Source organism: Colletes latitarsis, chromosome 6 (genome assembly GCF_051014445.1).
Source record: "Colletes latitarsis isolate SP2378_abdomen chromosome 6, iyColLati1, whole genome shotgun sequence".
Taxonomy (NCBI): Eukaryota; Metazoa; Arthropoda; class Insecta; order Hymenoptera; family Colletidae; genus Colletes; species Colletes latitarsis.
This window is the reverse complement of record NC_135139.1, coordinates 18,667,153-18,691,919: the sequence shown is the minus strand read 5'-3', so window position 1 is coordinate 18,691,919 and position 24,767 is coordinate 18,667,153. Positions and strand designations below refer to the sequence as shown.

The 24,767-nt window shown below is 44.2% G+C and overlaps 1 protein-coding gene across 3 annotated transcripts in view; it reads left to right on the top strand.

The window, feature by feature from the left end:
* LOC143342399 (discoidin domain-containing receptor 2) overlaps positions 1–24,767 on the top strand; it is a 192,359-nt gene that overhangs the window by 109,329 nt on the left and 58,263 nt on the right. For all 3 annotated transcript variants that reach the window (XM_076766227.1, XM_076766225.1, XM_076766226.1), the window contains exon 5: positions 13,135–13,366. In XM_076766227.1, coding sequence (XP_076622342.1) covers positions 13,135–13,366 — 232 coding nt within the window. The remainder of the gene's footprint in view (positions 1–13,134; positions 13,367–24,767) is intronic.

Sequence of the window (24,767 nt, the reverse complement as noted above, 5' to 3'; positions counted from 1 at the left end):
CGTATCTACCGACACCTTCTGTTAGGTTGGCTATGCGCCATCGAATCGTAATCGACCGGGACACGATGCACCCCGAACCACGGAGAACCGCCATCGTCGTGCCTCGCCACGGGGATGCGTTGCGTCTTTACGACGACGTTACACGCCAAGTTGTATCTGCCAATAGCCGTTGTAACGATGGATTTTGCGAGGCGAGTTTGTAACAGACGGCTGGTGATATAACGGCGAGTAGTTTCGGACTAGGTCGATCGAGTGTTCCATCGTTGCTGGTTTATGGGATGAAGCCGGGAACGCTGGTAATTTTACGATATCCGTTTGTACGTGTAAAATTACAACCACTTGCAAAACTTTCTGGCGATCTCGTCTCAGACGTACATCTGAATAATATTTTACATTTAATCTTTAAATCTGTACAAGCACGAATCCGAATATTAAATCGCGTATTTTTTCAATTATGCCATTATCGTTCGCAAAAAGTCGTCCGTACGGTCGTTCAAGTAAATCGTTCGCGTACCGTTGACGCCCACGTAAAAAAATATTTCGCTCGGGGAGGATAAAACGAGAAAACATCGTGAAAAGTAAATGAGGGGGTTCGAGGCGAAACAAGTAGGCAGCTTTAATCGTTCGAAACGCGGGAACGAAATTAATACTTGAGGACTCATTAATTGTGTCGGTTACGGGCGACGCGGTCGCCATGAATACTAAAAACGCGTCGCGTCGCCCGGCGACTCGTTAATACGTAAAATCCGGTTTATCGGGTATGCGTGCGCACGGGAAAAGACGTTATCGCGCGTAAACAAAGAGAGCAGAGCGCCGCGAGGTAATTATTTCTAATCTGGCCGTCGCGGCTGTTTCCCCGTTTTATATGCGAAAGCGTGCGGCAATTATTTCGCGTTTCTCGCTGTCGCGTCGCACGCGAAGAGAAAAGCGATAAAATAATAACGAACAGTTCGATTTCCAGCGGCACGCGAGAAAGTTGATGAATTCTAATCGCCGGCTAATGCATATTCCAGGGAAGAATAAATTCTACGACCAACAACGTGCAATTAAATCAACGGCCGCGTGTACGGCGATTTTTTTTTCGCGTCGCAGCTCGAATCGTTCGCCCCGTAATTAACACTTACGCGAAACGCTTCCTTCATGGGGCTATTTATCTACGCCTGTTCTTTGCAATTAATTCCCCGCGGATAGTTCGATAATCCCCCCGTTGATCGAATGCGTGAAAGCCCGTTCCATATTCATCGCGCCGCGCGACGCAGCACCGGAAAAGGAACGCTCGTCGACCGAAGTCGAGCAATTTTTATATTTTTTTTTTCTCCATTTCGTTCGCGAACGAAAAAACAATAACGAAACGTAAATAGAAGAACGGCGTATTTGTTCCGATTCGTTTATTGTATTTCTCATAGTGGTTCGCGGAGGTATTACAAGACACTCGGTCGAACAAACATAATGTAGCTAAAACGGAAAACGCAATAACGCGAACTCCAACTATTTAACCGAATGGATGTGTATTCGTTTTGTGATATATGGTTTGTGAAATACGCTGCCTGACAGATACAAGATGATTGTCCCGGTTTTCTCGGAGATGGTTTATATACTGCTATTTTCAGACTGTGGCGGGGTGTGTCGTGCGGATGGAAGCTTAGTTTTCTATGTCGGTATTACTGGATGGAAGATGATTATTCCGGTTGTCACAACCTTCCCAAGATTTACGGATGTTTCCCAAAGAGATCCTATTCCTTCATTTTCCAACTTATTTGCCAAAGGGAAAGATGGCAATTTGTTAAATTGAAGCAGACACGGTCGCGAGGATAGAATCGGCTTAATTTTTTGGAAACAACTTCCGATCGAGTATTCCAGTAATAGGTTCACTTTTGAGTTCGCTTTTCGCTCGTTCGACGAGTATTTATCGTCGATCGCCGGGTTTTAATCCTGCGAAACCACTAACGCAGGGCACACCATCGTTTCGAATATACAATATACGACGTTACAACGCAACGTGCAGCTACAGCACTCGGGGGTGAGGCCAAAGTTGTGTAATTTAGCAATCAACGAGTCGTGATCAATTGTCCCGAACGCTTTTGGAAAGTCATGCAACGCTGGTCAAAAGCACAGAGCAGCGTATCAGAAATGTGTAATAACGCTATGCCGGTATAGGAACCGATATGAAACTCAGATTGGAAAACCGACACAATAACCGTGGAGTAATTAAACCCTTTGCAGTCGCGATGGGAGGGGGCAAATTTTTGGGACGATGAAGTGGATAAGAAGTACGGAAAAAAAATTAGGTATTTTAGAAGTAGGATAGATACGCAAACCTTACAACAACAGTGATTACTCGTTGTCTATCGTTTCTAGAACAAAGACTCTGAGAGGCTGGGAGACTCTATAGATTCGATACCATTTATTAACAATTACCGATACCTGGACGCTCTATACGTAACTATGCCTAACTACGAATCAATGGAAAATCTTTTGAGGGGGTAGAAACCGTAAAATTAAAATCGTGACCACCGGCGTGGCGCCTTGGTAGGACCATCGTCCGTCGAAGTGCCGTCAGGCTTCTGATGCAATTATCATGAAAGGATGTTTGACGGAGCTTGGTCGACGTAAAAAGAATATTACGCCTGGCTAGTGGCAAAAGGGTTGGTGGTATAACGCCTCCCGTAGCCGGCAGTGCAACGCATGAATACGAGATGCAATGGCGGCGCGTGCGCCAGCCCTCGATCCTCCCTGGCCTGTTTCTCTGTTGCTCGGTCGGTCTCCCGTGTTCCACGGCCTCTTCCCATCCCCCGGCGTTTAGATATTAATGCGTAGGGTCCAGTATTCACCGGCGGTTGCAGTGCAACAGCGGTTTATACGAATATTCCATCCCACGGGACATATCCGCTCTACAGGCCGCGGTTGTAACTCGGAGCGAGAGCCAAGCCGGTCGGTCGGGCAACGAGGAACACGGAGCGTCGGTTGTCGGCCCCGCGGGCTCTCCGATATTAATACATTCCATTACCGCAGACAATGACCGGCTGAATGGGCCTCTGACTCTTGATGAGCTCCGGGGCGCCCCCGCGTCGCATCCAAGAGCCTCCTTCGCTCGTCCACGTCACCGTCTAATTTAATACACCGCGACCTCGGGCGAAGGTGCTTAGAATGGCTGATGCACCGCCGAGTAACGAGAGGGAAAAGAATGCTCCGACGATGCTCGGCCCCGGACGCCTTATATTCGTCGCCGATGGAACGGAATCGCTGCCTACGCTCCAAGATTCCTCCGCGTTCCTTCGAAGAACCACAATGCTTCTATTATTTCGAATCGCGGGAACAATTGTTTAACCGAGTTTGAATTCTCCCCCATGCGAGCAGAAATTTTTTTTAATTACAGCCAAGACGATTACAGGTGTCCACCGGTGACAATTCGTAACGAAAGTGGTCTTCGAAACACTATAAATCCTTACGTTTTATTTTAATTCTCATTTAACCCTTTTGTAAAATGTAATTTCAAAATTCTCGTTACTATTATTTTCCTAATCAAATGTTCCGTACGTTGAATTTTGCAGTAGGCAAACAAACACTAAATCGCACTACCAAAGTTGCCCGGGGGCCAGTCGATGTCCCTCGTCCAGAGAGTTCGATGGGAGAGGTAAAAAATGTCCGCGTTATTTCGTTTGCCAGCGAAAGTTCGTCCGAATGTCAAACACGTTCGCGTTGTAATTTAATTGAACGGTATTCCAACGTCATTCATTAAGGGTCGGCGGTGAAACGGTAACGTTGCCGCGATAATTTAATTTGGAATGGCTTTCCCCGGGTTGATCGATGAATAAATCCCCGAAGACGGTTTTCGCGCGGTTGAAAATTAAACTGGGGGAAAAAGGAGCGTCGAACGGAAAGTTCGACGAGCTTCGCCGATGGGCGACGGGACCGGAAGTTCCTCCGCAGGATCGTGAAACGTCTTCTTTTTCCGTATGGAATACGCAACAATTTTCAAGTGTGCCGTCGCGAGAAGGGGAGCACGACTCGACCCGCCGCCTTTGCTCGTTTCAAGAATATCTCACCGGTTCTTTCGCGCGTCTTCTTCGTTCTACTTCTATTCCTGTTTCCCGTTGAACGGTGTTTTCAGAATGGGCGCAATTAAGACGTGGGGGGAGGGGCACCGTTGAACGAAATTGCAACGGATCGAGAAATCAAAAGGTAAGTCGCGACGGCGAATTTTCCCTCGGGCGATAATATACAAGCCGATTCAACGGACGAATTCAATTGCAATTAATGGGTGAATGCACTTTGTAAAGAGACTGAAAACGGTACGGTGTTTCGTTCGCCCTGTTATTTATAGAAACTTTTATTATTACTGCTCGAAACGTCGCGGCGTGGATATTTTCTACGTACGACTGTCCCGTCTGGTTCCCGGTTGTAAATCGTGGCGAAGAAAACAATTTGCCGCGATGCTGGTTCCGAGGAGCACGGGGAATCCAATTTCTTGGTTCCGCGATGCGAAGAAATTAAAGCTGTCAAGATACGAGGCGATGCTGGCGAGATAGAAATACGCTAACGCGCGGCAAAGGACCGAGCACCGTCCAGCTCGTAAGCTTTTTTATCCAAGTAATGGCTTTTAAGGCTATTACTTGATACACTGTAATTTAAAGAGCGAAGATAAGAGTCCGGCCACGAGGGCTGACGCCGCTTTACAGTCGATTACACGCTCGCGTACGACGATACCGAGGTGAATCCTATTTTCGATCGCTTCCCTTAACCCTTGTCTTAGGTCAAGGATGGGTCGTTGATATTCGCTCCGGGTTCTCGGGCGTATTTCTTTACCCCTTTGCGGGATGGGACTGTTTGACGCGCGTCGAGGGCTCTTGGGGACATGGGGTGGAAAAATGATGAGAAACATCGTCCGCTTACGGATTTATAAAACCTGCAACTTTTATTTCAGACCGATAATTCATTTTTTCCTCCCGAAATATTTTTCACTGTATCGGGGAACAGTTGCTTTAACTTGTACTTCCTAATCGGTTCTAATTTGCGTACAGATCGATATTGGAAATTTAATAATAAGCAGGAAACGATGCAGAATGAAAAGCTCGTCCGCGAGCCACGAATGTCACGAGTAAAAGGAAGGATTATTACGGAGTTACGATAAATAAATTAAAGGGAAAAAGCGAAACGCGAACTGCGGGGGCAGTAATTCCGGATTAAGGGCACCGTGTCCCGCGCTATTATTCGTTACACGCGTTTTCGCTGATACAGAATCGAAAACCGGAATTCAATTTGCGCGGTGGTATCAGATCGTACGGGAACGGGACAAATTTCCACGAGTTCAATAAGCGGGGCTCCTGAAATGCCTCGTAGCAATACTAACCGGAGAATAGGAACGTCTCCGCGATGGCGGGTTCGCAGATAAAGCAGAGAGGGACCGGCTGGCACCGGCAAAAGTTCGTTTGCTAAGTGCCGGGGAATGTCTTGTTGATTTCTCGAAGAAAACCCGACGGGGGACTCTTAAGGTGGCACTCTCTCCGGACTACAGTGTATCGCGATAACGTTTATTGCATGGCCGACGAGGTGTGGGCTACAATGTTCCCTCAATCTTCGCAGATATCCCTGGTCCTGGTATCGGCTCATTGACACGCCGTTTAACTCGACGCTCCAAGTATCTCTGTTTGTTTCTTCACGATATATTGCTCACAGTTCACTTAGACGTTGTATGCTCGAATTGTTTTTCTACATCGTAAATTGGAGCGTGAATAATTTCTTTAAAAAGATGTCTGAGCTTTCATCGCAGTACTTTGTTAAATTGCATTATTACGATCGTTTACATTTTGTCGAAGAAGAGAACTTCTTTCGTAACGCAGTCTTTCGCGGAAAGATGTACGCGTTCGCCATTATCGAAGATCGCGCGTTGATTGGTGCGAAGTCGAAAGAAACCCAAGATTGGAGACTCAGTTGCGTAATATCGATTCAATTTTACCGATAAGATATCCCCGATATCACTGTATTATTACGGAGTGTAACTCGAAATTCAAAGTATACGTTGTTCGATCGTGCACATTGTGTCGGGAGGATGGCGGATGCTTCCCTCGAAGTACACCGTACACTATTTACCGGGAGTATATATTCTCGATTGTTTGAGATTACACGGTGACCAGCGAGAAGCCGGAAGAAGCAGCGAAGACAAACGATAATAGCAGAAACGTTGCTGCATTGTACAGATTTAATCTCGTCGAGTAGATATATCTTATCGAGAAATCAAGTCGTGGTAGCAAAAGTATATCCGAACCGATCGGCTGGATATCGAAGGCTGTATCGAAGGTTATATCGAAGACAGTTCCTTTCAGAGATTATCTTTTCGCAAGATTTATCAACGATTGTTAATAATGACACAGCGACGAATAAAAAAGTTGAGAAATCAGGGAACGGGAGAGAGCGATAAATAGTTATAAATACTGTGGTACAGTCGTACAAAGGAAATACCTCGAGTGTATCGACGATATTTAAATGAGTACTTTCTCGTAGCGATAGGACTTGTTACGACGAGGCCAGCGATATATGGTTTTAGGTGCTACTGGCTAATTTACTCGAAGGCTAGTTTACGAGATACTTCGCGTAAAAGTTTCGGGACAGTGATAATATACTGTAACCTATACTCCGATACCGTGGCGCGAGTAAATTTTCCGACGATAACAGCGTGGCGTGGTCGTTAGACCGCCTGCTATCCAGGTACGTTTTTTCTCCAAGCGATTATTATGCATTCTTCGTTTCTGCTTTACTATATGACAACTCGTTTCGTTTCACTTTCTGTTACATTCATATACAAAAAAAAACTTCATTTTTAATCGACCCTTAAAACGAGATGAAAATCGACAAGTGAGCAAGCTCAATCTACTTCCACCTACGCGAATTTTTTTCTCGAAAGTGCGTAGGATTTCGGGGGTGTGTCTATTCGCGAAAAATTATTGTAATTAACCCCTGCAACTGAAAATAATTTTTCCAGAACGATTTGAAATTTTTTAAGTTTATCGAAAAATTTTCCGGTCGTCATGGCAGTCAGATTGGGCCATGAAAGTCCACAAGATTGTAAAATTACTCATATACCTCGTCTGTGATGAAAACTATCCTGAATAAAACACCCTGTATACAGCATGTATATGACATTGGCCATTTGTATTTTTAAGTGTCCACTCAGGTTATTTTGTCTTTCAAAGCATTATTGTTAAAATATAGCTCAAAATAAGGCCAGACGGAACAATATTTACGGATACGCGTTCGAGTTTCAACGGGCCAAAGATACTGTGTTTCCTTTTTTAAACCACGACGAGCCTGCCAGCGCACCGATTTCTCTGGTTAACGGTTTGCATAATACAAGCCGTATAACGTCGAGATAGCGGCCACAAACGGTGTCACGTCCTCGCTAATTTCACCGAACGAAGAATCGTCCGCGAAGCGGTTAACGCGATGGAAAATTTAAATCAGTCACGGTATCTCTCCGTCGCGCTCAATTTAACGCCGTCCGTCCGTCATTCGGCCGTGACGCGAAGGAGAGGATTTTCGAAGGTTCGAAACAAAGTGCGTCCCCCCTCGTGCGGAAAGCGACCCGAGTCTTCCCGATCGTCCTTTTTCGACAACGGGGACCACACAGCTCGCTGATGCTTTCTCGAGAACCGCTGCAAAAAGACGTTCTAAATGGCACGTGTAGGCTGTAAGCGGACATAACGCGGTTAAATGGCGGGTAAAACAGGAATTACAAAAGGGGGAGAATTGGTGATGGGACGTTATCACTCGCAACGCTAATAATAACTTAAACGATAATAGCATCCGACGGTGGACGTGAAACCGGAAAATATGAAATCGGTACGAGGACCGTTCAACTTTCCCACAAAGGGAAATTGTAAACTTTGCTATTGACGAAAGGAACAGGAAATTCACGAGTAGCTTGACGTGTATCATCAAACGATGTAAATTCTTTATCGACGACGAACGACGCTCCTTCTCAGAAATTCTAGTAGGAAATGTTAGGTGTAATTTCGAAAGTCAGTAATCTAAGTTCATAAAAAAGATGCTCGTTCCATCGTCTGATTCGGAGTCAAAGTTTCGTGGACTCTAGTTTGAGAAACCCTGGCGTACATGTAATCTATCGACGAAACGCGCTCGAATTAGTGCTCGCTTCTTTTTACGAACGTTCAATTTGCATACGAGACCGCGGGACCAATTTACGTTCAACCGGTATCATCTCGCCGGTACATCAGGAAACACGCGTACGACGGTTAATATCAATTAGTTCTTAATATCGAATAATATCAATTAACATTAACGCCAGACGCGAAACGAGTACTGGTGAATTTTACGCGTCTCGCGGCGATATCGGTGCTTAAACGCCATAAACTCGACCTACACGGGTCCGTCTATTATTCCGTCTCCGGAATTGCAGGTTGCCGGCGCGGCTCGTCGCGACGCTCGTCGTGTCGTCGTTACCTCCGTATCGGCGTGCCTTCTCGACCGTTGTTCCAACAACGGGAAACCAGTCCATCCGAGCCGGTTGTTAAGGATAAAGAGGTACTTCTATCCGGGCGAGCTGTAAATCTTGCGAAAGCAGCCGCGACTATTATAACGACGGTCAGCCGCGTCGCCCGCGAGAAACGCTGCCAGGCGTTATCGTTCTTGCATTGATGGCCGTTAAGCACGATTATTAGCGCGACGCGATCTCATTCCGCGGGTATACAACCCTATGAAAAATACCGCGGTCGTGCATTAATTTGAACTCGGTTGCAAATTACCGACGACGGTCCCCCCATCGGTGTCGCCCCATCGAGTAAATAGCGCCGCAAGGAGCGGGACGAGGCGGTCAGGTGAAACGAGTTTAGATAAACTGGACTCGCTTCAATCCGACGCGGATACCAGTGTCAATGGTCCCTGCGAGCCGATAAAAGTATCGCTCGTTACCTTCTTTCGATGTTAGCGACCGGGTATGTCGACTCCCACGCACCACGTACACCCGATTATTTAACGGTTGAAGAATAGTTCGGTGGTCGACTACGGTACTGTGTTTAGAAGCGTTCGATTTTCATCTCGTTTTAAGTCTAAGTAGAAATTTCCTATAAATTAGAGAATCGTTTTATAAAGATATTGATAATAATCTTTTAATCTCTTAAAAGACCTGACATGTGACGAGGATAAGACACATTATAAACGTAAGTTGCGTTGGATATAGTATTCCGAAGTTCAGGCATGCAAATAACTGTTAAAGTAGCAAAAGTGGCCACTCTTTAACATTGTAGTTTAAGCATCCACCAACCCGAACCTCTTATTACATACGTCGCTCCACAGTGTTAATTTGTTTGTGTTCAACGTTTGTCGAGCGTCGCGCGAGCGTGTATTTTCAGCGCCGTTTCTAAATTCACAAAAGGAAATTAAATTCGGACGCAGGGAACCCCGCTATAATCCCTTTCCGCGTGAAACAAATCGTAAAATCTCCGAGAACACGTCGCGTAATGAGATTCCGTTAAATCGCGAGCAAGTTAATGAATCGACCGCGGTTTAATTCGAGGGGCGAAGAAAAGCGAATTACCGATGGAGATTGGGACGGGGGGCATAATTCCGTCTTGAAAATTGCGCGAAGATTGCCGGGTGCGTCGGACCCGTAGCCCCCCCTCGGGTCTGGAGAAAAATTGAATTATCCGTATCGTAATCGCGAGAGCTCGCGACGATTCCCCGGTCGGCAATTAAGAGACGGCTCAAATATTCCCGGGGTACACGTTGTTAAGGCACGCCTCGAAATATTCGGGTAATGAAGAATAATGCACGTCGCTAAAACAAACTCCGGTCCCCCGGTCGCTTAAACCTCCAAGACGTTCGGCACTCCCGCACCGTCCTTCGACGCTATTCAACTCGCACCTTCCAAAGGATATACCAACACGTATATAGGTATAGCGTGTCGTTACGACCAGGAGAAGCTTCTCTCTTAGCCAAGCATTTAAACGGTCCACGCAATTAGGGAAGGCGCTTCGCGCCTCATCTTTTATTCATGCCAGCTACGGCCGAGCTCTCCGCGCCTTGCTTTCGACCCCCAAAGATTAAAACCGAAGCACGGCCAGCGTCGATGCCTCGGCTACAACCTGGACATATTAAATGGCCAGGTTGCACCTTCGATCGACATCACCTGTACGTCAGGATGCACCGGCTCCCGGGACCGCCCCCTCTCCTTCCTTTTTCCCCTCGACAAGGTAATGCGGGGTTCTTGGGTTACTCCTCGTTTACCTTGTGTTTCTGTGGACCATAACTCTTGCTACAGTTTGTAACACACCCCGTCCGTCGATCGCTTTTCTCCTTTTCCTTTAACGCTGCTCCTAACCCATGCACCAACTTTTCCTTCGGCGTTCGATAACCAGGATAACTCGAGCGTTTCTCTTTAGATACATCGACCATAAGGATTTTGCTTCTACGTGCTGTAGCCTTTTCAAAATCTACAAATAACAATAGAAAATTATATGATCGAGGAGTGTGTATATAGAAATAAGTATCGATCGAGTACTTGCTTCACATGCCTTGCTAGTAGGATTTCTAGCTAATTGGTTCAGTTAGCGAATAAGCGTATAAATTTGAAACCTTCGTACCGAAAGCCCTGTGCATATATTATTTGTGTGCAAACGTAAATTACCGTAAAATTCGAAGAATAGGGATCCAAAGCGAAGGCGCTTTTCTGTGCTCGCAAAACTCGTTCGTACGATCCCATTCAGGGCGAACGCATGAGGATTCCGAATCTCGTTTATGCATAGAGAGTATTCGATATTAATGATGATCCTTTCATGGGTTAATTCTGCAAACCCCAATGAGACGGAAATCAGGAGTAACGAAACTGCAATAGAGGCTTTGTAGCCGAGTTATTAATCGCTAAATTTACACGAATCGGAACTAGAACTTGACGATTTCTTTCTCATTATCAGAGAAGCTTAACCCTTTTATGTAAATTTTAGTTCTGTTTAAAACGGATATTCCGAATTCCACTCGACGTAATCACACCTTTATTTTGCTATTTTTGTCGATTGTTTCTAACGAGCGTAAACGAGGTGAACGCGGGTACTGTTTCCAAAGCTTTTGAATCCGTAAAGTTTGCGAACAGTAGTTCCAAGGGCGAGGAAGTTTCGCGAGGTTGCGAGATTTTCAGGCGTTATGATTATTCTACTCGTTTTTAATTTCAAATGAGCTCCCCCCGCGCGCGCGTCCGCTGTTTGTTTTTTAATGACGATTGAAATTACTTCTTTCCCCGTGGAACGGTGAAACGAGCTTAACAGCTTCGAAATTAGAGACCGGAACGTCGAAGTTTTTCCAGCGGCAGCGTACATTTATCGGATCTCCGGGAAATAAAGTCGTCCGTGCCCGTGGCCGGTGCGTGTTAAGGGTTCACGTGACGAAGGTGATTCTGAAAGTTTCGTAGTATCACTTATACCACCCTCTATCCGGGATATCTACTCACTTTGGGTTTCATTAAGTGGTTAAACTCGTGTTTCTTTTCTCCCCGGCGCGCTGAGCGTGCATCTGACGCTCGAGATCAAGGAAGCAAGTTCGGTCTACTAATAAGAGGTTCAGGTTGGAGGATGCTTAAACTACAATGTTCAAGAGTGGCCACTTTTGGTACTCCGGTAAAGAAAAAGTTTTACGTAACTTGCATCTGTACATCCTGGCGTATCCTTTAATTTAACAGTTATTTTATCGACACGTGATGGGAAAGTTGGATAAACATGCCTGAACTTTGGAACGCTACATCCGACGCAACTTACGTACATAATGTGTCTTATTCTCGTCATATATCGGTTCTTTTAACAGATCGACGTTACAATTTCTTTGTGAAACGATTGTCTAATTTATAGAAAATTTCTACAATTTATAAATCATCTTAAACGTTGAACCCAAACGTACACGTTGTGAAACGATGCTATCTTTTAGAAAAGCATCAATAATAGTGAACGAAATCCTTGACGGACAGCGTACCAGTCGTTCCTTCCCCTGTAGCAACAGTTTTATGCTGGGGTTGAAACAGTTATGGAACTTTTTCAATAGGTTCCGTTGAAACAGTTGAAATGGAACTTCTATAATAAAAGTTCTCGCATTATAAGTTCCGATGTAAACAGATAAATAAAAGATCTCGATAATAAAAGTAGTAGTTTGAATAAAATTTCTAAGAAACTAAAAATAAATATTACGATGTAACAAGAAAAACTCTGATTTTTTTGTTTTTATCTTGCGTATAATATGTTATACTGGCATTGAAACTATTATCTAAAGTTTATCAATAATGTAAATATAAAGTTTTATTTATTTTAAGAACCTGATCAAAGGTCTGAGATAACTTTTTCCATGAAACTTTTCTTACAAAAGTTCTAGACTGTTTTACAAGAACAGCTTCTAAATAACTTCTTAAGGTAAAAGCCTTTTTCCATAAAAGTACCACCAACGGACGTTTAAAAACAAAATGTGTAAACGGGAACGAAATTAAAAAGAATTGAAATTAAAAATTAAAATAGAAGCATTAAAGTTGCCTACAAACAAGCGAAGGTATTCGCGACGATATTGGAATTCAGCTTTTAAATTTTCAGGAACAACGGGACGGAAGAGGCTCGTCGGTATACTTCGCGCTTAATTAATTTGTTACGTTTGGAAGGTATTGAAAGCCGCGCTGGAAAACAGCGATCCTCGAATGTCTGAGGATAGATCGAGTCGTGGAAGTTCGAGGAATCTTCTCAAGAATGTTCTATCCGATTATTCTTTACCCCGACACCGAGAAAGTTCTTCGAAACGCGTTTAAAGTTGCAATCTCCACCGTTGTGTTTTGCTTCATTTTCCTTTTATACTTTCCCTTCGAAATTTAAGACCCCTACGATTTCATTACTACTGTTTTCGTGAAGATATCTGCAAGTTGCTTGGAAACTAAATTAAGGACAATACTTTCTCAAGCAGTATTCGTTTCTACTCGAACGTCACCTCGCGTTTAAGGGATCTTAAATCCCTCCAAAGTAAAGTCTTCTTTAGGAATTAATCCCAAGGAAGTCGATGCCAGACTTCTCCTAAGAAAAGTTTTTTTTTTAATTGTTACGTTCAAAATGATTAAAAGAAACGTTCTTAAGACGTTACTGACGATACTTTCGTCTGTTCCAGATTAAAAGCGGAAAATCTAGGCGGCGCATGGTGCCCCAAGAATCAGATCACCCAGGAAGCCCGAGAATGGTTGGAGATCGATCTTCATACGGTTCATTTGATCACGGGTACCGGAACCCAAGGTCGCTTCGGAAACGGCTTGGGCGTTGAGTACGCGGAGGCCTATCTGCTCGAGTATTGGCGACCGCGTCTGGGCAAGTGGGTTCGATACAGAGATATCAAAGGGAAAGAGGTGAGTGCCTTTATCGTGACGTCCATTAGCTAATTCGCCGCGATTCTGACGCGTATCGCTTAGATCCGACACGCCGTTCGTCGTCCCGAGACGTGGATCGAAATCAAACGAAATTCTGAAGGGATCATTCCATGCCAAGTCGATCGCTCCTTGCGATCCACGTCAAAGATTTTGTCCTCGTTTCTTGACCCTTGCGTTCCAGTTCAATGTTTTTGATTGAATTTTGTCATTTACAAGCCAACTGTACAATTATTTATCAGAAAACGAGACGTATTGAAGTTTCAAGAAAATAGATAACACAGGGCATAGAAGTGATCGATATGACGTGGAATGGCTCGATGACGAGATCCTAGAAACGGCTTCTATGATGGATCGTTACCATTTCGCGAACTTCGACGTCCTCCATTTTTTAAACAAATTCGAAACCAACAAAATAGTAATTTAATCTCGCGCTAATTTTATGTGTACGTCGTATTTAAATTTTTTCTAAATCCCTGACACGAAGAGTAAATGGTGATCGATACGACGCGGAATATCCCAATGACGAGATTCTGGAAACGGCCTTTATGATGGATCGTTACCATTTTGCGAACTAATTCGGAAACAACAAAATAATGACTTTGCCCTCCTCAACTAATGTTACGCGAACTCCATTTAAATTAAATTGCGAGGGTGTAAGTGAACAATTCATTAAATCAACCTTATTATAAATAATTTACACATACAATTATATACGTATAGTGTTCGATAACTAAACTATGCGTGGATGTATTAACGTCAATTCTAGTTTCTGTTCAACGCGGAGGAACGTAGAGTTATAATTTCACCAGTTTTCTTCTGATTTAGCGAAATTCGGGAAACCCTAGAGGCGCGAGATCCTCCTCCCGACAGTCGGTGAATGCGTGGGCGGGAATACATTTTTCCGGAGGTTACCCCGTCGGTTCAGACGTAGGCGATAAAGTTGTAAAGTCGCTATATCTGGAAACCATGCTTGCAAAGAAAAATGTGTCGTAAAAAGGAACGTCCCTTAAATTTCGTCGGAGAGAGTTTTGAAGACTGCCGCTACATCGGATGACTTTCGAGTTTATCGCTGTTACGTGCTTACCAAACTCTTTTGGGAGTTAGTTTTTCGGCTCCGTGAATCGAAAGGATAGTCGTATTTAAATTTCGACAAAATCCCTGACGCGGAGCGGGCCGTGTGACGAGATTCTAAAACCGACGTTCGTAGTCATCGTTTCGTAGAACTCGAAACGCGGTTGCGATCGAAAGTGCACGCGGGTCGTCGTTGATAAAAAAAAAAAGACGGCTCGAGATATCGTGATTTATGAATATTATCGTCGGCGATTCGCGCATCTGCTCCCGGTCTGCGATCGACGCGCGTGCAGCTGCCGCCCCGGAATAGTCGAAACTGATTTCAAATTGGCCGCTGGCTGGTCATTGGCCTGGAATAATAATTCCATCCCGATTAAGGCGGCGAGACTGTTATTCCTGGTGGTGGGCTCTCGAGGCGCAGAACTCGCGACGACGCCCGCGGAGCGTGTAAGCGGTCGCGCGTGGCTCAAAGCGTTCTGCTCGACGATCAAGAATCGAAGATCGCCCGAGCGGGATTATCCCGCTCGAAGCGTAAGCCGCTTATCGCGAATCCGTAAGCTAATTTCGTACCGGCGGTGCACGTCACTTTGTCGATCTCCAAGGCAGACGAACCCTTTAAGCTTTCCGCTCGTGAATTTCGCGAATCCACCTCAGCAAAGCGACAGGCTCCTCGATCCTAACTTCGCGTTGTTCGTCTTTCGAATTTTCGAGCAGCGGTCTCGTAGCTTTTCGGGTAGATTTCAAACGATATAAGAAACGTTCATTAATCCCTCACATGTTTATTGGTAGATATACACAGTGTCACAACTATAAAACCACTCTAAAATTTTCAATTTTTATATGTCGCTGTTAAAATAATGAAAAGCATACCATATTTGAAATTGTGTTAAGAAATGATATTCTGCCAAGGAAGGATAAATTGTATCCGCTAGAGTAAGGAAGAATTACAAAAAGCTGATTTATTCTTGTTTCGTAATTATAAAACCGTAATAACGGGGTATTCTTATTAAAAAAAATCATACAAATATTACGCTGAGAATACAATTGAATTACGTTATAGAAGTTGCTTTGTCGGAGTAAAATTTCTGCACACGTTTAACGTCTTACTGCCTCGCCCGTCGATAGGAATTGACGTGTCGTAAATTATGCGCCGCTCACCTTTAATTAGACCATTGTCCAGTAGTACCTGGAGCCTGACCATTTACACCCTCGAACTCGCGGTCGACCACCCCCGCACGCGACTAGGTGGGCGTGAATTCGCCTTTGGGAAGGACTGACCCATGAAGGACAACGAGCGACGATTTGCCAATCGGCTCACCACCCATGCTAGGTTGTCACCGTTGAATCGAAACAATCTGTACCGTATAAACTATATCTAGAGTTAGATATATAAATTATATCTAACTAAATTAAAAAATAAAGAGAACCGATAACAAGTATCTCACCTTTAAACGTCGATTATTTTTTGTTGCATAGATCCCCATCGTCATGAAATATTGCCCATATTGGCAGGGATCGTATCCCCTAAATGGACCGTGTATTCCCCGAACAAGTCTCAAAATACATTAGCCATCCAATTAATCCCTTGCCGTACAATAACGAATCTAACTCGTTGCAAGTTCTTAATGTTAAGTTTCACAATCATGAGGCTATTCACTCGTCATCAAATCTTACATATTAAAATCAACACATTCATAAAACAAATCTATCCTCTTTCGTGGCCATTCCTTGTACGAACAAATTTAAATGAAATTGAATAGTATACGTTTGAAAAATCACATTAAATCGTACGTCAAGGGTTTAAGGGACTTAACAAACTATCGAAAGAGCGAATATAACGATAGATACCGAGGCTGTTGTAACAAGTGCCGGTCGAAGGTGGAATCGATATATAGCCCTGTACTTAGTACTCACTAAGAGACTCGTAAGAAGCTAGCCGAGAGCGACACGGCACGTTTTTGCTGAAGTTATCGTACCTTACGTCGAGCAGTGTTTATGGAGTCGGTCGGTGTTGCTATTACGACACTTTAAGCCTCGACCAGCCGTGGTACCCTCGGGTGCGATTCTCCGGTGACGCGGCGGTCATTAATGCGCGAACGATCCTGGCTCGCTTTACGATCCGACTAGCAGACGATTCGTCCCGAAAGGCGTAACGAAAAAAAAAGAAACTCGACCAGCCGTCGGGCAAATTGGCCATCCGATCGGACGTCTTCACGTCCGTGCTGTCCGGTCAGGACCTTATTAATATTGATGGACCAAGTGCGCTAGGATCAACGTGCCAAGGGACTGCGGTCTCCTCCACGACCCTAAGCTCGCCAATGTCGCGTGTTCTACTTCGTGATTTCGTGTTACGCCTAATTTCGACAATGATACAATCTCCCGTCTGCGCGCCTCGAGGCACGGCCCATTGAAAATTCATGTTCGCGTTATGCAAATGCAGCGACGACTTTCGGATCGTTAGCCACGACACGTCGTTGACACCAAAGGAGCATAAAACTTCGGAGCAAAAACTTTGTTGGGATTAGTTTAATAGTCTAGACGAAATCAACCGAACTCCGTAATGAAACTGCCGGAAGTGACAGCGGTCACGCGACCGATGATCGAGCCTAAACACGCGCAAGGTACTCGTCCAGGTTTACGACGTCCGCGATAAAGTAAATTCCGAAGTGATGAAGTCCTACGCCTCTTAAGTTGCGCGGCAAATAAAATGCAACAAAGTTTAAAGATAGTCGCGATAGCCGGCGTAACTAGTATTCGAGCGGTTTTGTAAAATATTTTTGCTCGAATTACACGTCGGCAGATATCATCGTTAAATGCAAATTCCCCGACGGCGAAGCGGCCAGCGCGACCGTCAAACTTTTACGTCGTGGAAAAGATCCGGCTCGTAACTCCGGTAGAAAATAAAACTCCAAATCCACTCTCATTGGAGAAGCAACGGAGCCAGGTTTCTTTTTTAATAAATGGGTTATCCGATCGACCGTCTCTATACATCCGCTGTCCAGTTACTGCCTTATTAATATTGATGGACCACTCGCGCCGGCGCTAATGCACCGGGGGACTGTACAACTTCGGCTTCTCGAGACGACGACGCCTTCGTCACGCGTCCAACCTTATGATTTCATGCAAAGACCAACTTCCATCCTCATGATTATTCACTAATTCGCGATCAACCTGTCCCAATTATCGGTCTACGTCGGAGCTTCTTCTTTGACTCGTTAGCGGCCGCTCGTCCCGCTTGTAAATTGAACAATTACAACGGGTCGAACATCAAAATCGAGAAGCACGATCGCGATCGAACGCATGGACGTCGTTTTCTACGCGGCTCGCATTCGCGTCTTGATACACGTGTACGCGGATTTAAGAGTTACTACTTCGAATTAATTTTTAGAAATGAAATAAATTTATCCGTACGAACGTTATGGTTTAGAATCGCTCGGTGCAAGTAGAAATACCGAATAAGGGGCAGACGCGTCAAACTAGTCATACTCGATCGCGAATATACAGTGAGGAGCAAACCTGATCACACATACATTTTAACGAAAATAATTTTGTATTCATTTATTCATTCATCAATTTTATTCATTTTTATTATTTTTGTTAAAATGTCGTATATACAGGGTGTTCTGCCACCCCTGGGAAACATTTTAATAGGGGATTCTAGAGACCAAAATAAGACGAAAATCAAGAATACCAATTTGTTGATGGAGGCTTCGTTAAAAAGTTATTAACGTTTAAAGTTTCGCCCGTACTGAATTTTTTTCTCGAAAATGCGCAAGATTTCGGGGGTATGTCTATTCACCAAAAATGATTGTAATTGACCCCCGCAACCGAAAATAATTTTTCCAGAACGATTTGAAATTTTTGAATTTAATCGTTAATAACTTTTTAACGAAACCTCCATCATCAAATTGGTATTCTTGATCTTCATCTTATTTTGGCTTCTAGAATCCTCTATTAAAATTTTTAATCGTGTCTGATCAGTAAGAGTACAATCCCCTTCCCACAGACCCAGGAAAGTCTGTAGGAACGAGATTATCAAACCTTTCGTCTCGACACAGTATCTCGATTATTTTCTTACGTAGAATAACCATATAATTTCGTATCTATCTCAAGCAAACCGGAATCCCAAATATTCCTTCCTCTTTTCGGGGACAGAACGCAACGAACGAGACGCGTGGATTTTAATCTCGCGCACCCATCGCGGTTCCATCCTGCGGTGGAGAAGATTTCTTAATTACTCTGCCGCGCGATCATTCGCGGTTCCACCAAAGGAAGACGAATTTCTCCCCTTTTTTCGGGGGCAAACTTCCCTTCAAAGCTCCGCCAGAATTTCTTGGACCTTTTTCACCTCTTTTTCTCACGAAATTATCCAAGGAAACGTGGAAAAGGGCGCTCTCGAACGTCCTGTACGCCGACCACGGCCGGAAGCCTTAAGTTTCCAGGAACACGCGAGCGACATCCGCGTTTCGGGGCACGCGCATCGCGGAAACAGGCGCTGGGAATATTTTCTAGCGTACGTGTGTTCGCGGTTACGCTCGTCTGCGAGTTGCACGAGTTTTGCGCCGCGTAATAATAATTGTCACGGGACCAAAGGTGGCGGTGGCGCAGCTTCAAAAGACCGCCAGAGGTAATTAAGGCTCGAGGCGCCAACAAGCTTCTCCTTCCTCGTTCCTCGTCGCGTGCTCTCTTGTTCGCGAGTACAAGAAGGAGACTCGTTTTTCTCGGTGGTTCGAGTTTAATAACGAACGGTCGCAATTAACCGGTGTTCCGGATGATTTCTGCTTTCCTAGATTCCATCGACGCACCGCGGACGAACGAAACGAGATTTTCCGGGCCGCGATGTAAGTTCCCCGGGAAACACCGTGCAATTTGCAGACCGCAGTCTGCAGGAAATGGCCCTCTCGCTCGTTCCCGGGAGGGGTTAGCCCGAACTTGAAGACGCATTCGCTGTTTTACTGCCGGCTGCTTGTTTGCTCGAAAAGATTTTATTCGGACGGTACGCGCCGGAATGACGATCCCGTTCGCGGAAAATGGGATTGTTCTTTTCTTCGTGCTCGCGGGATACGGCCTCGTACTTTTTTTTACGAGCTTAGCTGGTCTTTACAATCCGCGAATTATTAGGTCATCTCGTAACTTTCCGCGGTTTAGAATTATACACTTAAGGAGACAAGGTTTCTGTTAAATAAAATATTTTGATACATTCTGTGCAGTTCTGTTTGTAATTTAACCCTTAAGTGGACTCTCAATCTCAACTCAATTATTTTACTTAATGTTGATTTTTACCAAATTGGTAAATCAGCTTTCCTTTAAAGCATCTAAAATATAATGAACTACCGGAGGATTACATAAACTTTCAAGGGTTAATAATGTTAGAAACCAAGACGAAGCAACGAAACGAGCGATATTCAAAATCGAAAACTTTTGTACTTCCATATTCTATCAGCTTGTTGCGCGTAACCTGCGGGGCATTTATCGCAAATCCTTTGAGTCCGGCAACTCTTGGAATTCGATAGAGAAGATCCCAGCGCCGGTGCAACATAAGAGATTTCGAACGCGTGGACTCGGGTACAAACTAATTACGAGTTGGTCCCGTAGAAAACGATTTAACCAATCCTGGCCTTGTGGGACGCGAGTACCGACAGCGTCCATAGTTTCGACCATCTCTGAAGTTCTGTGTGGTCCTGCGAAGCCCAAGGTATTCGAGGAGTCTCGAGATTCCCCGCGATCCTTAGACATTCTGGAGGAGTTCGTGTGATTCTAGAGATCCTGGGTGCCCAGTGGGTTCCACGGGTCAGGTATGCTGCTGAGATCTTTGAAGATCCGAAAGATTCTTGGGAAATATGGGGTCTCTCGAGGATCCTAGACTCTCAGAAGCCCTCGAAACTCCTAGGAGCCCTCAGACTCTCGACGGCAACTAGAACACCCTAGACTTTCCTGAATGAGTTCAACCTTTGCGTATCCCACAAACTTGGGGTTATTTAACTCCCACAAATTCAGGGTCTTCTTCATTCTGTTCTACTAAACCGAGATTGTCGGTATCGCGTACTCGGATCCCGCGATAATACGCTTCTATCCTGTTTTCATAGTGCGTAACTTTGGGAATGTAACATGTATCTCTGGTTTTTTCAAAATTTCAAAAATACAGAATTACCTATTTTTCACGATAAAATATCCCTTAAAAATTTCAAGCGTCTTTCACGCCAGTTATGGCAGCCGATTCGAGGCAAAATTGATCTTTATCCGACTCGATCGTGAACCTGTCTTCGAGAAATCCTAAGAATTATTTTTGCAAAACGAAACGCTCGTACGTTGAATCATTAGCGTGCTTTCGTACACTCGCAAGCACGTTCTAATTATCGTACGACGGTTGTCCGTTTACGTCGTTTCTTATTTTTTGTCTTCTTTGTTTTTTGTTCGAAGAAAAATGTATGGAAAAATAGAGGTACCAACGATGCCGAACACGAAGCCCCGGAATCGTTCTACTTTTTACCTTTCCTCCATCACGGTAGTTTTTAATGAGCACTGACGTACTTCCCGTTCCATTTCCCGTCTTCTTTTTTGCGTCTATCTTTTGACTCGTTATTTTATTTAGCGCAGCCTAAGCCGTTAAAATGAGATTGCACCTTTTAATAACGGGACCTCGGGGCAAAACACGTCACGCTGCTACGGATATGCAACGAAACGATACGGAAACCGTGCGACGTTCCTATTTCTGGATACTTTGCCAGCTCATACTCAAATTATCCATCCTTCTCCACGAATTACAGGTGTAAATACGCGTCGAAGATATGCTGGACCGATTTCATTCATAAGATTGCAAAAATCATTGTCTCTGCATCTCAAATCCAACTAATAATATTAAAAATAAAATGATATAAAGCAATGATAGCCAATAGACTCGACGGAACTGAGATATCATGGAAGCAAAACAAAGTCACGATCAACCTACTGTCAGTTTCCAACAAAACCCTATAATACTTCAAATACACCACATAATCAGGAGATACGACTCAACTAGAGTTCTCCGCGTTCGCAATCTCACTTGCAACAGCAAGAGAAAGAAGGACGATGACGATGATGATAATAATTCCCGGTATAGCTGCCTCTTGAGAACGATGTTACTTTGTAATCACCGTTCCGGCGAAACCCATAGCGACATTAATTACCCGTATTTTAATGAAACGAGAGCAAAGGACGGATCTTCTCCTAGGAAGGCCGGTTTTCCGCAAAAAGTTCAATTAATCAGAGTGACCCGGTTTCATAGTCAAAGGAGGCGGCTCGTATTCGTGTACAGCGGCAATTTTAAAACGGCTCTTAATCATGTTTCTCTCTGTCCCATACCCGTTCCGTCCGGTGGTGTTTTTGCCCAGCGATTTCGCCGTGACAAACTCCGCGCGCCGAATTTCGAAATCGTCGGTTAATCACGGAACTCCGTGGCCATCCACTTCCTCTCCACAATTTATACCGGAATCGTCGACGATATTACGAGATGAAAATTAACCGATAATCTTAAGAACAATACCTACGAACTAAAAAAAATTTTAGGAGATGAGTCTACGATAATTCGAAGACCGCGAGTCGAATAGGACTCTGAAAATTTAGTTTTAGCGAGAAATTCATAAGCTGTATAGTCGTGTTATGTAATTCGTATTTACTTTGAGGCGATTTAATATTTTCTGGGCCACGTTAGGCACATTCCTTCCAATTTAATTTCGACTCTTTTCCGACACGCGCGTTCGCGGAGGCCGCGTTGAATTCGTCATTATCGTGTCACGTGAGCGACCAGCCCTGAACTGTCAGGTTTTCTACCCGAGTTCGGCCGTGACGCGGGAATTCCGTGTGGAAATACGATAATTACGGAAGGGGATAAGCGCAGAAGGGCGGGTGCGTGAGGAGACGAATGCGTGCTCGAGCGTCGGACACGCGAGCGCCGCGACGCGTTGGTTCCTGGCCGTCGGATCCCGACGCTGCCGGGTTCCACGTAAATCACGCACCGTAAACACACGGCCGTACAGCAGGGTAGCGTTTCGTGGCGATGTCGGTGCGGAGGGGTTCGGAAAAAATAAGGGTAGTCGCGCGGCGCGATATTGCAGCCCGGCGTGTAATGTTAGTTATAATGTTGCACGCACAGGAAGCAGGGGACATTAGCGAAATGTTGTCCGGCAGGAGATAATTCGCCCGCGTCACGGAATACGTAGTCAGGTTGCTTTATCGCGGCCGATTGTTATTCTAACAGGAGCCATAATCGTTTTCCACGACCCGGACGGAACGAGGCGCGCTTCGACGGAAACGAGATCCCATCCACCGAGCGGAAATACAGTAGTTCCTCGATTTAAGACCCTATTCGTGCCCCGGATGCAAGACAAACTGTCCTTTCACGTCCTTGTCCATACAAATTTTAAGTATTTCATATTTAATACCGTTGGAAAATCGCGAGTGAAACGGGGCTTCGTTTTCGAAATGCTATGAAAGATTAAATACACTATAATTTCTATTTTGGAACTTGTATAAGCGTCGAGAAACGAGGAAAGATTTTCCCTTTGGGTGACTTGGATGATTAGTCCATTCTTACAAAGTGTAGAGACTCTGAAGCTCAAGTCTGAGTATGGCATTGCTACAGGTTCGAAAACTCGAACAGTCGCATGTAGGAAGGAAACTTTTTTCCGAATAAAATAAAATTTTTCACGGATTTATTCGGTGCGAATGTATTCCATGAAGGTACTTTTTTTTATATGAGAAACTTTTAATCTACACTTTCAAACAAGACTTTTATCCCATATGATTTTATCCTTCGTACTGTGTAAAGTGTCTCTGGACAAAGTGATTCTGCGCACAGAGATAAGTCGAAAATACGGAATGAAATTTGCTCATATAATGTTGCATTTTCGAGGAAATGAATTTTTAAAATTCGTCATAAATGCGCGGAGTAGAGTACGACTTGGACAATGCACAAGTAGAAATGGCCAGTAATGGACGGACACGCTAAATGAACTTGTTCGATCGCACGCGTACCAGACGAATTTTCGTGTCTAATTATCTTGAAAATGAAGTATTATTCGTATAAATTTTACTCTACATTTCTGGCTTCCTTTTGCACGTAAAATTATCCGTTGTATATACATTTATAATAGAAGAAATGCATTCTTAAGAAGTTCTATTTTCTTTCCAAGAAACAAAATTAAAATGAGCCACCAATAATTTTAAATTATTAGTGCTCGATGAGATCCAAGGAACTTGTAGGAGATTATTGGATTTTCTTTACTTACGATAACGTCATCGATTTACTGCGAATACGATGTTTGCAGCCATGTAAAATGTAATCAGGTGAATCTGTAGATATGTAGTTCAGCAAATAAGTAAAACGTTCTCCTAAAAATGTCGTTCGATCGAGGACCGAAAATCCAATAACATGCTAGGGAAGCAGTTCACGGAAACGCTCGTCTATGGAGCTATCGAACGCGACATATACGCCTCGATGCAATAATTTTCCTTTATACGCCACCTCGATAGGCAAAAACGATCGGGGCCATAAGTTATAGCTACTTGAAAGTCGCGTATTTTAAGCGGAGAATGCTGGAACGCCGAAATTTTTCGACGAGCATACTCTAGGATAATCGATTCCTTAAAAGGTCTCTACGCCTTTAAAAATGCTCAAAGTAAAAGTTTTCTAAGAAAAAACATTTTATAATTTCTATCTTCGAAACTCTTTTAAACGATTCCCGTGTATCGGTGGGTCGTTCGCGAGAATAATATTGAAATTGGCAATATCCGACCGACGATGCGTCTGTAGAATCGGGACGAACGAATCGAAAATAAAAGATATTCTTAGTGGTTCTCGGCGGGTCTTGGGGCAATTGAGAAATATTTACATTCAATTTCCTTCGACCATAAAAATGATGTTTCAATGACGATATTATGACAGATGTACCTTTCATCTCGTACCGCGTAACAAAGCGCGGAGAAGAGATATTGCGATTCCAAGAGAAAATAATAAAGCTCTTTCGAGGCGAAACAATTGGTCTCGAGCTTTCCGCTTCGTTTCTCTATTCAAAAATAAAACCGTACCATCCTGCCTCAGGAACGAGTCCGCAATGTAATTTTACAGTATTTACGTGATGAATGAAGCGCACACAAGGCGACCGGGTACCTACGTTCATATTGTTCCTACTCTACGACCTATTAACGGGATCAGCTTCCTTCTTACATTCCCTGTCGCAATTTCCCCAGCTTTTCAGTAATGGTCGCGCTTATTTTAAATCTTTCTTACCTCTCCGACTTATTCTGTGCTCCGTTGCTTCCGCGCTCTGCT